General features: G+C 41.4%; 2 protein-coding genes across 4 annotated transcripts in view; one reads left to right on the top strand and one right to left on the bottom strand.

Moving 5' to 3' along the window:
* CACNA2D3 (calcium voltage-gated channel auxiliary subunit alpha2delta 3) overlaps positions 1 to 16,803 on the bottom strand; it is an 857,676-nt gene that overhangs the window by 140,713 nt on the left and 700,160 nt on the right. The gene's annotated exons all lie outside the window — the stretch shown is intronic.
* Positions 33 to 9,866, top strand: LRTM1 (leucine rich repeats and transmembrane domains 1). The gene is made up of 3 exons (XM_045832369.1): positions 33 to 415; positions 3,044 to 3,634; positions 9,282 to 9,866. The coding sequence occupies exons 1-3, from the start codon at positions 409 to 411 to the stop codon at positions 9,713 to 9,715; spliced, it is 1,032 nt and encodes a 343-aa protein (XP_045688325.1). The 5' UTR covers positions 33 to 408; the 3' UTR covers positions 9,716 to 9,866.

Below are 16,803 nucleotides of genomic sequence, written 5' to 3'. Positions count from 1 at the left end.
CTGGACTTCAAGCAGATTAAATAATCAAAAAGCCGAGCCAGCGGGGTCATGTTTGAATGCTACAGCTGTTCACCGGAGTTTGACAAACGTTCTTTCTGTGGCTCGTCATCTGAATGGGAAAGGCAGGGATGATCCTGGGGAGGCTGACACTTTCAGAAAGAAGAGGGGCACTGTCAAAAGGTCCTCGCATGGAAAACAATCCCAGCCAGATGGAGACAGGGGAAGGACTGCTTAAATAAGTGGTCTCCTGAAAGCCACCACTGTTTTCTGCATTGAAGGAAAGCACAAGCAGGATTCAGAAAAAGTGAATGAAAGGCTGGACTCCTTTGCCATGACCTCTGTTTGCTGATCTGCCAATTAATAAAGGTGTGCTGTGGGTTCAACACGGAAACCTGCGGAGACGCAGTCATGAAAGGTGAGCCATGATGAAGCCCCTCACCCCTGAGAAAATTCCCTAAGAAAGGAATGGGATCCCCTCAAAAAGGTGTGTGTGGGAAACCTATTTTCAGGTTATCTTTCTTTAAAGACCAAACAGATAAAAAATGTCTGTGATGGGAGAAGTTATGCTTGTGCCAAGATGGGTCAGAGGCAGGGCATGTGGACAAATGTACCCAGCCATGATCAGATATGCATTTGGCATGTCACCAGCCATTTCATACAAAACACCTTGCTTCAAGTTGGAGTTCATAGATCACCCCCTTTGGAGGAGGGTAGATTGGGACAAAAGAAAGAATAACAAACTGGCTGCAGTCTCAGAGATAAGCCTTTCATTAATAGATTAGTGGATTCTGTGGAAAATGTTCTCTCAGTGAAGATTTGATTTCTTATACTAATTAATGCTTGAGATCCACAGCTAAAGTGCAAGTGTTGAGTCATCTCTGATGAGAAGATGTCTGGCTTTGAAAGAAGTCATTTAGATTATTTGCAAAATTATAGAAAAGGAAACAAGGATTTTTCTCTTTTCCATTTTGGAAGAGGGAAGGAAACTATGATGCTCTGCATCCCTTGAGGGAAACTGAACTGAGCAGAGCCTCCCTCAGAAGGCTCCCTGAACATGTTTCCTGTTGCCCCAAAACACTGTTCATGTCAGTAGAAAATTCAAGGAACAGGCTCCAGTGCATTTAGTAGCTGCATTTGACTGACCCTAGTTAAGGACGGAAACAAACAAGTGAGTAAACCTCTTTCAAGATCATTTTTTTATGTGTAGATAGTTACCTTGAGTTTTCAATATTATTATGTGGACTTGTGAATTCCTCTACCAATTTGACAAAATGTCATTGACATTGTTGGCTATATTTTAAAATTCAAGTCTCTGGAAAAAAAGAAGGGAGTGATATAGTTACTCTGGAGAATGATCTAGAAGTATCTAAAAAAACTCACCGTCCTGTCTGAACCCTGCAAGGAGGCTCCTTTTGACTCTAGACACCTTCTTCCACATTTCCTCATGGCCAAGTTCCTCACAGCCAAGGAGCTCTGTGTAAGAATGCTCTTTGCAGTCTCATTTGTAGTTACGAAAAACTTTAGTAACTCAAATGCTCATCAGTAAGGGAACAGCTAAATAATAAATGCCATGGACTCACCATGAAATATTGTACAGCAATATTGTAAAAGAAATGAATTAGCACTCTATGTATCCATTTGGATAGATCAGTTTTCAGTGAATAAATTGCAGAATAGAACATGCTGATGATTATATATATATAGGTTTTTAAAAACCACTATAGAAAACAGTACTGTGTGCATGTATGTATATTTGTAGGTAAAAGTATTTGACAGGCAGTGAAACACAGCAGGGAAGAACCCTGATAGGCTCTGGCAGCAGACTGCCTGGGTTCAAATCATGACTCTGCCACTCACATATGTGTAATCCTGGGCAAGTGATTTAAAGCTACTCTTGAAGCTATTCTCCATGCCTCAGTTTCCTCACCTTCAAAATAAAGATACTAGTAGAACCAGGTTTATAAGGTTATGATGATTAAATTGGTTTTTATATTGTAGATCAATAATTAAATCAATTTATATATCTATAAAGCAGTTAGAATGGTGCCTGGCTCAAAACACATGCTGTGTGATTATTTGCTATTGTTGTTGTTATTAAGGTCTGCTTTTAAAAGGCCTACTGGGATACATCAGTAGGGTGGGTGGGGGGAGGGAGTTCATGTCAGAAAGCATGGCTTGTGTGCTAATCAAAGGGAGCTCAACTGTATCAGCAACTCATAGTTTCTCTGAGTTAAAAGAAAAAGAGTGGGACAACCCATAAATGATTGTATTATAGGAACATGGGTGCTTATTATATTATTCTTAATGTATTTCCGTATTTTTATAGAATTCTTGAAATAAGAGGGGGACAAGCATCATTTGTGGGACATTGCACCTGCAATGATGAACATCAGTATATAGGAATGCTTTAGACCTGCCCTATCCAATATGCTACCCATGGCACCATGAGACCTTTACATTTAAATCAATTAAAGTTAAATTCTAGTAACAATCCATTTTCTGGGCTACAAGTGTCCCATTTCAGAGCCCAGTAGCCATACACAGCCAGAGGCTGCCATACTGGACATCAGATATAAACCATTTCCATCACCACAGAAAGTTCTAATGGACTGTGCTGATCTGGAGCATACTTTTCAGAAATGTGACTATCTAAACTCCCTATCACTCTTTTCCACTTCTGGCCCAGATAATTTTGATGTTCCCTACAAAGGCATGTGCCTCAGAAAGACTCTTTTTCATCTTTCTATTCAATATTCTAAAATCTTTCATCTTCTAATTTCTTAGCCACTGAAAAGGTATCTTTCCCCAGGTTTCTGACATTGTTAACACAGAGGTTGCAACAGTTACTGACACTGGGGATATACTCAGTTTAGCCCAATTCTGGGAAAGATGAACAATAGAACCTCTCCTTCAGAACCTCTCCTCCATGATGTGCAAGGTGTTAGCTGGCTCAGAATCGCATTGCCTGTGATTTCAAAGGGGAAGAAATGAGTGTGCCACTTACAAACTGATTCCCATCCCTGTTGCTTTCTGTTTGTCATAGGTGAACTGCTCCTTCTTTCAAGTGTGATTTTCCTGCTCCAGATGGCGTGTGGCTGCCCGGAGAAGTGTCACTGTCACTCAAATTCTGTAGACTGCAGCCAGCAAGGTCTGGCTGAAATTCCTCCCAATTTGCCTCCTCAGACTCTAACGCTGCATTTACAAGATAACCAGATACACCAGCTTCCTGCTTTTGCATTTAGGTCAGTACCACAGCTCAGGACCTTAAACTTGTGCAACAATTCCCTTTCAACCCTGGCCCCTGGAGCTTTCCGCGGACTTCAGCACTTGGAGGTCTTAAACCTAACCCAGAACTCCCTGCATTCCCTGGAAAACAGACAGTTCCATTCCCTCTCACAGCTGAGGGAGCTTGATTTGTCATTCAACAACATCAGCCACCTTCCCACCTCCCTGGGTGAGCATTGGGAGAACCTAACTGTATTTGCAGTCCAACAAAACCAGCTTCAGCAGCTGGATCGGGGGATCCTGGAATCCATGCCCAGCGTGAAGTTTTTATTTCTCAAGGACAACCTCTGGAAATGCAATTGCCACTTGCTTGGTCTTAAACTCTGGCTGGAGAAATTTATCTATAAAGGTTAGTAACGTCTGTTTGGAAACCTCCACCTGTGTATTAGTAGGGCGAAGCTCATCTGTTCTCTGCATTAGAAAGAATGTCTAGGAGTGTGTAACAGGCCAGCACAATTTTGTTCTTTCACATTGACATCATTTCACAGTATGGCAAAAGAAGCAAGCAAGTCATTAAAGGGTGTTTAAATTCAGGTATTTAAATTCACCTACAAATATGGTTCATGGAGATAACTTTCCACTTTTTGAATGACAACATTAAATTATTTATCTGGAAACTGTAGGCCCTTAAGAAGGAGGAAAATTTGATCTCCATCTGAATAACAGCTAAATTCCAAAGTGGCATCAAATTCTGTTCTCAGGTATGATCCACCTAGGGCATGGTATCTCTCCTTGCAACTTGCCTCCTTCTGTATCTGCCTTTACCCCTTTGACAGCTATAAATCTTCCCTCAGATTATCCTTCTGCCTTAGCAAGTACCAGTTATTGAAGTTAGATACAATAGGGCCCCCTCTCTAAGGTTATTATTTCTTTAACCAGATGTCAAATCAAAGCAAGAGATCCTAGAATACTAAATATGAGGGGCTCTAGAAATCACCCAGGGGTCAGCAAACAATAGCCCAAGGGCCAAATCCTGCCCACCTCCTGTTTTGGTAAAGAAAGTTTTATTCGAACACATCAATGCCCATTTATTATTTATTCTTTATGACTGTTTTACAATATAAGGGTGAACTTTAATAGTTTTGATATGTATATCAAAGCTTAAAATATTTACTATCTGGTCCTTTATAGAAAAGTTCGTCAACCCCTTCTAACTCAATACTAGCTTGTTATCGATGAGAAATGGAAGTGCAGAGAGGTTCAGCAATTTGCCCAAGATGACAGAGTGAAATTCAGGTGAGAATAGAATGAATAGGTTTTGAGTCTTGGCCCTGCGTCCTTTCCTCTACATCGCAGTGGTTCATTCATTCATTGCTATATTTGAATGCCTCTTATATGCCAACCACTTTTCTAGGCACTGAGAAAAGGTCATTCAAAAGAAAAAGCTTATCGTCACAAAGGTTGCATTCTGATAGTAGAAACAGATGTTGAATAAGATAAATATCCATGTTCAGAAAGCAGTTTGCACTAGGGAAAGAGTGAGGCAGGGGAAGGGGAGAAGGGGTGATGGGATGGGGGTTCCACTTTAGACAGGAAGGCCAGGGAAGGCCTCCCCAAGGAGATGACACGGGCAAGCAGAACCTGGGCAGGAGGAAAGAGCCATGAGACAATTGAGGGAAAGAACAGCAAGGGTGATGGGCCTGATAGGGGAGTAAGCTTGGCTTGACTGAAGAGCAAAAGAGTGTCTGGAGCAAAGAAAGGGAGAGAAAGAGCAGACATAGATAAGGTAGCACAAGCACTCAGGGGCCAAGTCATATAGGAAGGTACAGAGCAGGATGAGACATTTGGATTTTATTTTAGGTGACATCAAAATCTCTTGAATTTTAGTTAGGGGAATGACATGATCTGATTACATTTTAAAAGGTCACTCTGTTGACTCTAGGGACAGCTGACCAGACCAGACACTGCCAATGAAGGGGGGGAATGAGGAGAAAGTAATTTCATTCACCCAGGAAAGAGATGGTAGTGGCCCAAACCAGGGTGCTGAGAAGGGATCAAACATTGGCAGCTATTTGAAATACTGAACTGATAGAAATTGCTAATAAGTTGGACTGGGAGGTGAAGAAAAGAGAATAATTATGGGAAATTCAAATCTTTTGTCTTGCAGGAGTAACTGGATAAATGAAGCGGATTGCTGATAAGGGGAGGACTGGGGGTGGGGGAGGGGAAAGTGGGTGAGCGACCATGTGAGGTGGTAAATAAGACTTCAGTTTGGAGAAGGTCACATTTGAGATGGTCATTTCATATCAAGGGGAGCTGTTGTGTTGGTGGATGTGCGTGTGAGCCTGTAATTCAGGAGGATAGCAGAGCTGCAGATATGAACCAGCAAAGTCCGGAGGGTGGCAGCAGCTACATGGGAGGAAGCAGGCTGGAGCATGACATGTGTTCAGGGATGAAATGTTGAGTTGAGAATCCCTCTCAACAGTATGAGGCAGCTTATCACTACATAGCTAATCTTGAAGCTGACCTACAACAAGGGCTATATTCTGTGGCAAAAATCTGTCTTATAAGAGGTTATAAATAAAACTCTACATCTCTAGGTGAAGTGTCTTTAGTTATTGTGTTCTAGACTAAATGCTAAGCATAAGCCAAACCATCATAAAAAAATAGTTTTCATCAAAGAAGAACATTTCTTGACCCCCCCCAAAAAAAAAATAGTTCCTAGGTCCAGTACATATACTGGAAGGAACATAGGATGGTGTGGAGCTCCCTGTACTCTGTCACAAACTCACTGGTGAACTTAGGGCAGCCGTGCCCCTCACCAGCTCTCAGGGTCACCAGGTGGACACTGACAGTGTAAAGCTAAGGAGTTCCTGAAACTTATTCTGGTCCTCAGATTCCTGACTCACTCAGTTCAACACTTCCTCCTGTAGACCAGTCCAGCACAGACAACAACCTTTCTGTGGAAGGGAAAATTGATTTGGGATCACAAGAACTGGGTGGCCCAAAATAACTAGGAAAAGAACCCAAACAGATGTTAAATGTAGGAGACAATCTGACTACTGATGTATTGACTAAAGGTAAAATAAGGGACTTGGTATTGGCCAAGACTTCATTTACAACAAGATACATAAACAGATAGAAACCCTAGCAGTATTAGTCAGGACAGGCTACCTCAGTGATATACAAAATAAAAAACACTCATGTCAGAGTCCAGGGGAACTGGGGGAGGGACTGGGGTCTATGCAGTCATTCAGGGACTTAAGCCCCTTCCAGCTTTTGACATTGCCAACTTGACCTCATGGCCACTATGGTTAACACCAAGTGGGAACAAAGTGTTTGGAGGATTAAGGGAGCTTTGTGGCCTAGAAGTGACATTCACTGGTTCCAGTGGCCAGAACTGTCACATGGTCCCAACCTGACCACAAAGGGTGGAGAAATTTCATCTTCCTGTGAGCCCAAGAGCCAAAACACATGCCTTGGTGAATACTTAATAATGTCTCCTCCACAAAAACATGTGCACAGATTTTGTAATTAGTATTCCTCTCTCTTCATTTATAAGTAACAAATCATCTTTATGCCAATAGCTAATTGTATTAAACATTTATTTTGGGCTAGGTATTGCACTAAATACTTGACATTATCCAACTGAGTCCCTGTGAAGTGAATTTCACTATTTCCCCCTCCCACTTTCCTGATGAGCAAGTAGAGACACAGAATGGCCAAGTAATTTGCTTAGCATTGCACAGCAAAGAAATGGTCAAACTCAATATTTAAATAAAATTTCTTCTAAGACAGTGGTTAAGAACTACTAGTGCCCAGATGGGGGATAATGAGTGCTTCACAAGCCAGAGTTTCTTGCTTTGCCAGCTTCCATGAATCTAGAAGGGTGTGGGACACTCAACTATAATCAGCAGACTCGCCTTCTGGGGTGGAAGAGGGGGAGGTCAATCCAGGTTGAAGACACAGCTGCACAGGAGACCATGGAGCTCTTGGTGGCCACAACTCCTGCCTTCCAGCCATGTCCCAGGCTCTAGCCTGTGTATTTCCTCACCACTGGGTCCCAAGGCCATGCCTCCCACTCTAACATTAAGCAGCAGGAAGCTTAGAACTGGAGAAAGACAGTGCTTAAGCCTGGAGCAACTGGGTGACCCACCCCAGTCTTGGAGTAAGCTAGCTGATGGAACTGCTGATAACTTTAGCAGGTGGGCTTTCCTCCCCTGGTGGAAGTCTCAGTGCTTTTTGGCTAGGCTGAGTGTCATTACTTCTTCTCAAAGCCCCACACTTCATTTCTATCTCTCTGGCCTTCCAACAAGCTCTAGGGCACAGCATAAAATGGTCCACGAGGCAGGGATTCTTCATCATGGTTCAGTCTGGTGGCACCCTGGGTTCCTCTGGAGCAGCCATCCTGCACCCTCTTGCACAGCAGTTCAGGAAAAGAGGAAATTCCCCTGTAATTTCTTTGCTTTAGAGTTGGGGCTCTTGCCTTAGGAGATCACTGAAGAAGCCAGGAAGGGCCCAAGAGACTAGCAGTTTCAGATTCAGTTTTAAGCAGTAGTAGCAAAAAAAAAAAGGAGTGAGGTGAATTTTGCCATAGCCACTAACCTCAACGTGACCTGGGACAGATAACCCTTGCACTGCAAAACAGCCCCAACTACTAACAGGGCCACATAGAACTCTGTGTATAAGGCTCAGCTAGAATGAATGTGAAGGCACTACCCAAACTCTGCAGTGCTATGCAATGCAAGAGAGGGTTCAAGTAACACTGAAGTGAAGACCTCCCACTCATGCCTTTCTGCTATTATTTCATGGTTCTCCTACAATATGTACAAAGAATCTCCAATCTAACTTGGCTAAGAGTGGTGCCAGGCTCCATAGCCATCCTGGGGTACGAGTTTATTGCAGCCAAGGTCACAGGGGTTGGGCTCTGCCCAGGCAAAGGGCTTTACTGAGGGTCATTGTGTTAGCTCAGCTGACCTCAGGACACTCCAGAAAGGAGGAAATACAGAGAGGAAATACAGAGAGGAGGAAGTAGAAACAGTCACTGAGCACAGTGGGAAAAACTGGGATCAAGGGAGTAAGCTGGGTGTGGATATGATTCTGTCCACTTTTGACCCAGGTGACCTTGGGCAAGAAATACCCACTATAGCAGAGTTGGCAGAACAAATCTAACAGCACTTTATAAACTAACAAGTTGGATACAACTATGATGTTTTTAATAGCAAAATATTTAGTCAGAGAAGTTTATTTGCCCTAGGTCAAAGAGTAAATTGGTGGTCAAACTTGGCCAGGACGGAATCTGTCAGCCCAATGCTCTTTTTCAAAAATAATTACTAGGTACCCAAATCCTCCACATAGTCCACATACCTCAGGAAATCAATTACCTTGCAGAGAATAGAAACTGGACCTAATAATCCATTGGAAAGTTTAGTACTCAAAGTACTAAATGTTTCAAGGCCTGAAACAAGTTCATTGTACTTAATCCCATGAATTTAGCTAATATTACTGCCAAATCTTCAGATATGCAAGACATTCAAAGACCATAACCTCCCATTTAGCATCACTGAAGAGTTGCCAGTCACATAGGGTCCTTGTAATTAACACATAACATCAAAACAAAGGATGTTTGTTTTATTTTATTTTATTTTATTTTATTTTATTTTATTTTATTTTATTTTTTTACATTTCCAATGGGAACTTAGTACGATAGGTTTTCTTGTACAGGGGGTTCATTAGGGGCATGAGAGCCCTCAGGTTCGCCTCAGTGCCCCTTCTTGTCAGCTTCTGAATTGCTTTTGCCTCAGCATTTATAAGGTAAAGGTGACCAGGCTTTCAATGAATTCTTGGTCATACATAATTGCCAATTTAGTGTGTGGCATTTTTAGCATTTGGCCAATTTAGAAATCCTAAAATCATAAAATATCATTGTTAAGTTTTTTGACTCCAGAAAAAAAAAGGTGATTTATAAATTCTATCTGCCTAAATTTTACAGACAGGATTTTGGAATTCTGTTGTATCAGATTCTATTATCATGCTTTGCTTTTGTTTTTTTAAAGGGGGAGTAATGGACAGTATTATCTGTGCATCACCGGATACCTGGAAGGGAAAGGACCTCCTTAAAATCCCCCATGAGCTGTACCAGCCCTGCCCTTTCCCTTCTTCAGAGCTGGAATCCTCACAGGTGCAGCAGCTGGCTTCTGCCCACTGGGCTGTCCCAAGGACTCCTGAGAGCCACAGCGTGGAGGAGCGAGACCAAACTGAGTGTGAGCTCAAACCCAAGCCCAGGCCGGCTAATCTGCGTCATGCTGTGGTCACTGTCATCATCACTGGGGTTGCATGTGGGATCCTGTGTCTCATGATGTTGGTGGCTGCCATCTATGGCTGCACCTATGCAGCTATCACAGCCCAGTACCGTGGGGGACCCTTGGCTCAAACCAATGAGCCCGAGAAGACAGAAGGAAAAGAGCTCTTTGACAGCTCACCAGCGTGAGAGCTTTCATCTCAAACATGAATTATCACTTTAGGCCAGAGCACCATGTCTGAGTAGGGCTGATAGGTTCACTGTTACTGCCGCCTCATTTTGCCTTTTCCAAAAGTAAAATAATAATAATAATAATAATAATAATAATAATAATAATAATAATAAATAAAAGATGTGTCTGTAAAAAATAAATATTCCTGGGAAGAAATTTATGTTGAGATTTTTAAAATACCATAATGAAAAAGAGGTGATACTTGTATTCTGTGCCTGTGAAGTTATTGGAATTATTCTATGTGGGAGAAGGCTGTGCACAGAGAAAGGGGGATACCACCTCTTTAAGATACTCTTCCCTGCATTAAGTTGCTTTTCCAGAGCACAGAAATTCAAACACGTGTGCCAGTCAGCATTCCTGGGAGCTTTATGGTCCACTGGAAAATTGCCAAATTGTGAGTGCCTGGGAAGAAGCTGGTGATCTTACCCAAGGGGCACTGAATGCCTCTATAATTCAAGTTCATGCTAGATTGGTAATACTTTTAGATGTTGTGTATGTTATATATTTAATGGGAGCGTCTGCTGGTCGGGAATTTCGTAGCTTGCCGCAAGAGTCAGATTATATTTAATTTTCTAAATCAGAAAACCATTTGGGGCTTTCTAGGCCACAGAGGAAGAGGAGGGTTTCATGTCTGGATAATGGGACTCAGGCCCGGGGTCTGGAGAAGTTTTTTGATGCAAGGGTAAGTAACATATAAACAAACACAAAGAAGATGGGGAGCCAGAATTCAGGGCACATATTATTGAAAGGCCATATAGAGCAGGCGATTGGAACCTTCCATTTATAACTCACAGCAGGAATAAATTTAGGGTGGGCTGGGAGTGAGATAATGGCTTGTGTGTATCTGCATCTACAGCTACAGTGCACAGAGTGCACAGACTCGTACAACCACACCCACACGTAAACATACACAGAGCAATCAGTTTACCCACTAATGAAATGCAGCCGTGGCAGGGTGGAAGCCAGCAGCTGTTGACCACCACCCAGATTGTCTACTCAACACTCGGAGAAAGGAAATAGGAAGGAAGTCTGAAGAGAGTGGGAATTATCAAGAGACTAGAGATATGTGGCAGCAGCCATCCTGAACAGTATTTAGACCGTGGTTTAAAAAAATCAGGTGTGGCTTGCTTTACTCCACAGACACGGTCCTGAAGAGTTGCATGCAAAGTGAATTTCTGTAAATTGAATCATCATTTTAATGCAGTGGGGGAGCTCCCTATTTAAAGGAACCTTTCATGGAATCTTTCTGTAATGACAATAATTGGCTCCAGATTTATGCATTTTGTAAATTTGCATTTTCTCATGCCAGGTTTTCTTAAAGCAGAATCTACCTGCTCTCTCTCACAATGCCCTGTCTCATATTTAGTCACCGGTTAGTATTGAAATCACTTTACACAGAAGAGTTAAGGACATGTCAAAAGAAGACAATGGCAAGTATAGAGCAAGCTATTCCTCTAGAGGCCTTAACAGACATTGCTCATCAATCCCAGCACTCTTCCTAGCTAAGCCTCAATGCACCACAGATGCCTTCTTAAGACAGCTCTGTAGGCAACCAGAACTAATCAACCAAAGTTGGTTCAAAGGATAAAATACATTTGCCATTCAGGGTACAGGCTCTACATTCACTTCCTCAGGACATGTGAAAATTAGGTTGAGTCCTAAGTCAGTAGTCTATCCCCTGACCTGAAATGGGAATGGGAGGTCTGCACATGCAGGAGAACTGTCTCCGTCTGATGTGGCCAGAGCTTTGCCCAACAGTGTACGGGGCTGAGGAAAACAGACAATGAACCTACCACAGCCTACCCTGCAGGACACATGCCAACATACCCCTAATCATCACAGAGGCCATCTACCCCTGCCTACGGTCCTTCACAACCAGTGTGGGCCCCACACACACCCACAAGCTAATGATGGGCCATCTTTTTGGAGCAGCAATTTTACTAAATGATTTTTCTGGGAGAAAAGTAGAAACTTTGATGTTAATTTTTTTGAATATTAAAATAGACCTGGATACATTAAATAGTATATTGAAAAATTAGCATGGATTCTAAGATCAAAAAGAGATGCCAGAGAAAGCATCTGTTCCATCCCAGTCCTGGTGCTTCCTTTCCTCTCTGTCTCGTGCACCACGCCAGTGGGCAAGGCTGAGCACCCAGTCTAAGGACACAGTGAACAATCTTTCTGCCCTTTGCCCTGGACTGTGAGTCCTTGGCCAAGAAAGCAATATGAGCAAGGAAGTTTAAATCTTTTTATATGTCATCCCCACTTCACGAAATGTTTCCAGAGCTCGTACTACGTACCAGGCATAGTGAGAGGCATTCTCATGAGCATTTGTCATGTAATCCTGGCAACTACCCTGTGAGATGTTTGAACAGATATTACATAAGCTGGGACCTACTGAGGCCAATAATGCATGCTTCCTCTTGCTACTGCGATTTCAGACCACCAATGCACAGGGCTCTGCCAGTGGTTTGGTGACACTGAAGGTCAGCCCCGCCCCCTGTCCACCGTGATCACATGTGAGAGCATCCATTGCACCACAGAAAACCCTTAATGTGGCTAGAGCCTTCACTTGTCAACATCCATGTCCTATTAGGTTTCCAGGTATGGATGAACTCAGGCAAATAGATTCCTGCTTTATTAATAGTCCTTAAGGAAAATGATTAAAATGGTACGTATGTATATTCAGATTTCTATCTTTTGCCTACAATCATCACAAACAGAAGTTGGCAATGAAAATAATTACTTACCCTGAAATGTCAACAGCTTTTCAGCACAGAAAAAGTATAAATCAATTTGTTTAGATTAACAAATACAGAGTTATCATTTGTTAATATGAGAAATGAAATGTTTTAACCGTAAAAAAACATCACAGATGAAAGACCCAATTTGCGGGGTATTCTGAGAGAACCACAAATTATCTTTCACAACCACTGCAGCTCATGAGGGGTAATTTGCAAACGCCTCACAGATTACTTTCAGCTGTTTGTTGCTGCTGTCTTGTCATATTCATAGATTCCCCAATAAAAATGGCCTTCCATCAGGAGTCTTGTGGAGGGTACATGGTGAACAAAAATCACATTTAGTGTTGATCGTTTCTGAGAAAACCATCTAAAATGTAATTTTTTCACCATATTTACTAGAACAGTATGGCTATAGACTGGTGATTTTGCCTTGGCAGAAGTCACAGATTCACAAGAGCAGGACCCAATGGACACTTGTAGCTGCCTGAAGTGAGGCCTACAAGGAGGGCGTATGCAGAACACCCACGCCACAGAGATTGTAGAGGAAGAAGACCTAGTGTCAAATCTATACCTGAAAAGCTTTTAAAATTAAGGCAAATATCCCTGTCCCTGCAGAGAGAATCTTCTGCTTAAGAGGATAAAATGTCAATGGGCAACTGGGTGTTCTATTTTCCCCTTAGAAAAATGGAAGACTGAAAAGTGATTCACAATATTTTCTCCTAAAGATCCACGAAAATCCTATCCCATTATTCAAGTTAACAAAGTTACCCCAGAAATAAGACACTCTTTGTCTCAGATCCTAAATATCAAAGGAAGTGGCTAAAGCAATATCTAAAAGAATCTATCTGTAGCACACATCAATATAATGAAACCACTGCTAGAAAGCTATAACTTTCTGTTGCAGATCAGGAAATAAATGTTTCCAATTTGGTCAAACCCACCAGCATGTCCATTGCTAAATGCTACTAGACAGTAACTTACCAGCAAATGATATGCAACCCCACATGGCATCACTGGGTTGTGAGTTATGTGTGCAACTTCAGGGAACTATCCTGTTTTCCCTTCTGATGAAAATGCTTTATTTTTTTAATACTCAAATTGCAATGAGGTCTCAAAGAAACCCTCATCCCATTCAGGAAAGCAGCTTCATAATCAACCAATCTCCCTTTCAGTTCTTGACTGGAGTATCCTTACCTACTTTCACTATGATGATGATGAATATTCATCTCGGTGAATAAGATGTCACACAATTACAAAGGACCATCAGGAAGACCCAGTAAAAGAACCAGAGGATTGAAAATTGGGGAGGTCCCTAGAAAGCATTTAGTCTATGTCAGGTAAATTTCAGAATATCTGTGACTAACCTCCTACCCACTTTGGATATTGCTAATAGATGACAGAAAACATATATATTGAGCCCAGCTGAGGGATCAGAATCCTTTTTTTTAAGACTCTATTTATTTTTAGAGGGAGGGGAAGTGATGGAGAAAGAGAGAGAATCATCGATGTGTGAGAGAAACATCGATTGGTTGTCTCCTCCATGCCCCCAACCAGCAACCTGGTCCACAACCCAGGCATGTGCACTGACCAGGAATCAAACCAGCAACCTTTTGTTTTGGGCGAAAATGCTCAACCCACTGAACCACACCAGTCAGAGAGGACTCAGAACCCTTTTAAGACTGTTTTCTACATATCCATTACTAATCAACTGAAGTTGACACATGAGATTAAACCTACTTGCTACCCTCATATAGTTCTATGTTCTTATTTTATAATTGCTAAATAGAAGCATAGAAAAGGAAAGAAACTTTTCCAAAGTCACACAGATAATTAATTTCAGGCCTGATAAATGAAGTTGCAAGAGCATGGGGTTAGAATGGACGATTCAATCCAGCCCCCACCCCCACTCTTCATTCATTCTGCATGAACCACAATATCAAGACTATAACATTATTATATTAATTATTTGGATGAGGATGATTATAGTATCACCATCAACATTTACTGAGCACACAATTTTGTGCCAGTTGTTTTCCAAGCACAATACTTTTACTTTCTCTAAGCCTCTACTGACCAAAACAAGTAGGCATTTTACTGTCACATTACAGATGAAAAGACACTATCATTGGGTTTGGGTCATTTGTTCAAGGCACACCACCAGTAAGTAGTGGAGTAGGAATTTGGATGTAGGTCTTCCCAAGGCCAAACTCTCTGAGCACTTCTCAGAATGTGACAGGTTTGAAGAAGTCAGAGCTGGAGTCCTTCCCTGGCATAGCCAGCGCTTGAAACATAGCAGAGAAAAGAAACCCAACCACCAACCAGCATGCCACTGCCAGAGCTCTGGTCCCACCAACACCCAGAAAGCAGCACAAAAACCCAAGGCAAAATGGGAAAATGAGGGTTTTTCTACCACTGTGACTCTGTTGGGCTGGAAAAGCTGTTCTTAGATGGAAGGGGAAGAAATTCAGTTGAACCAGAGAAAATGATTAAATAGACACTGGCTAATAAGTAGTGTTTCCCATTGAAATCTTTATGAATACATGGAAAAAGAAAAAAATTATTAGTATACTAGAAATTAGAAATACTGGCCAATGATATCCAAGTCTCCAACAGGAATGCCCACTGTCCAGGAAAAGATGTAACTTTCAGTGGGATGGAAAGGAAGAGAGTAATAGTCTAAATTCCTCACCTGATTCTGCTATTCCTTCCTCTGAGACACAGGGCTTCAAAAAACAGAGGGAACCCATTCACTCCTACATATTGAGCGTGTGAGGACATTTAACTCCCACAACACCTGGCATCAAGACACTCAAGGGAAAGCCATTTACCCTGTTTATTGGAAAATGCCCCATATTTTAACAATGACTAAAATTAAGAAAGATGCCTAAGTTGGAATCACGTAAAATATACTTAACAGAAAAAAAAAAGAAGGAAGAAAGGCAACATTGCCCTTAAGATGCAGAAGAAGCACTTTTAAAGTCGCTGGTTGGATTTGGTATACATTATGCCCATTCACATTCCATTGGCAAAATCATGTGATATGACTAAGTTTGGAGGTAACAAGGCATAGAAGCACACGGCCCAGCAGGAAGGTACTGCATATGGCAATGTGCAAGGATGTGCAATGCCCCACAGGGAAAGAAGGAGTAAATAGCTGCATATAATAATAAAATAATAATAAAATAATGATGACTAGTGGTAGTAAATGATAAGCAAATACAAATACATAAGTAAGTGATAAATGAATAAAATATACTACAGTCAGCATCAGAAGTACAAAAGAAACACTGAAACATATTGAATCAGTGATACCAAATACATACTCTGGAATATGCTCTCCCAGAATACAGAAGGAAAAAAATAGAGAGATGAAAATAATAGATGATAGAAACAAAGGAGCAAAATGAGATTTTTGAGACAACTAGGAATTTAAAGACTGACTAGGTAATAGGTAATTAGGAATTATTATTTTTAGGCAATGGTATTGTTATATTAAAACCAAAATGTGTACTGATATATTTATGGATGGATGATTTAATGATCAAGATTTAATTTAAACTAATTTGGGTGGTGTGGAAGTGTGCTGGGGGTTGAAGGGCACAATGGCCATGAAGTTGATAGCTCCTAGAATTGAGTGAAGCTACACGGAGATTCTTTTTATGTTTTTGTCTACTTTTGAGTATATTCAATGTTACCCAAATAAATGTAAAAAAAATAACTTCAAGGTCTGTGGACTCATGAATAACTAATTTACTAGAAATACCTACATCAGCAAGACTGTAGAGGAAGAGTGGAGGGTGAGGATGTAAAGGGGATTGGGACTTCAACTTGGAATCTATTGCATCTGACAAACCTATCTGAAAAGGAGTGAAGCTATTGAGTAGTCAGCAGAGTAAAGTGAGAAAGGTCTGGCTTGTCATTAAAATGCCACGAATTACATGTAAAGCCTTGAGAGCAGATAGAAGGCACAGTTAGAGACCCTCGGGGCACTCAAATATTAACAATTAGGGACATAAGTGGAATCAGCAAAGGAGACCCAGGAGAGGTAAGCAGCCAGGTAAGCAATACTTCAAGGAGAACATGATCAACATTGTCAAGACATGCTGACAGACCAAGAAAAAGAACATTTGAAGTTCAATTTTGGATTTGGTTATATGGAAGTTATGGGTACCCCTGATGAGAAATGTTTCACTGTGAATAAAACCTGATTGGAGTGGGTTCCAGAGAGAATGGAAGACAGGAAGTGGGAAAAGCATACAGCATACAAGAGTGAGAAATACATAACACAAATAAAATAACAT

Source organism: Phyllostomus hastatus, unplaced genomic scaffold (genome assembly GCF_019186645.2).
Source record: "Phyllostomus hastatus isolate PE091 unplaced genomic scaffold, TTU_PhHast_1.1 phas_contig_16, whole genome shotgun sequence".
NCBI lineage: Eukaryota > Metazoa > Chordata > Mammalia > Chiroptera > Phyllostomidae > Phyllostomus > Phyllostomus hastatus.
The sequence above is the reverse complement of the archived record's forward strand: the minus strand, read 5'-3'. Positions and strand labels throughout refer to the sequence as shown.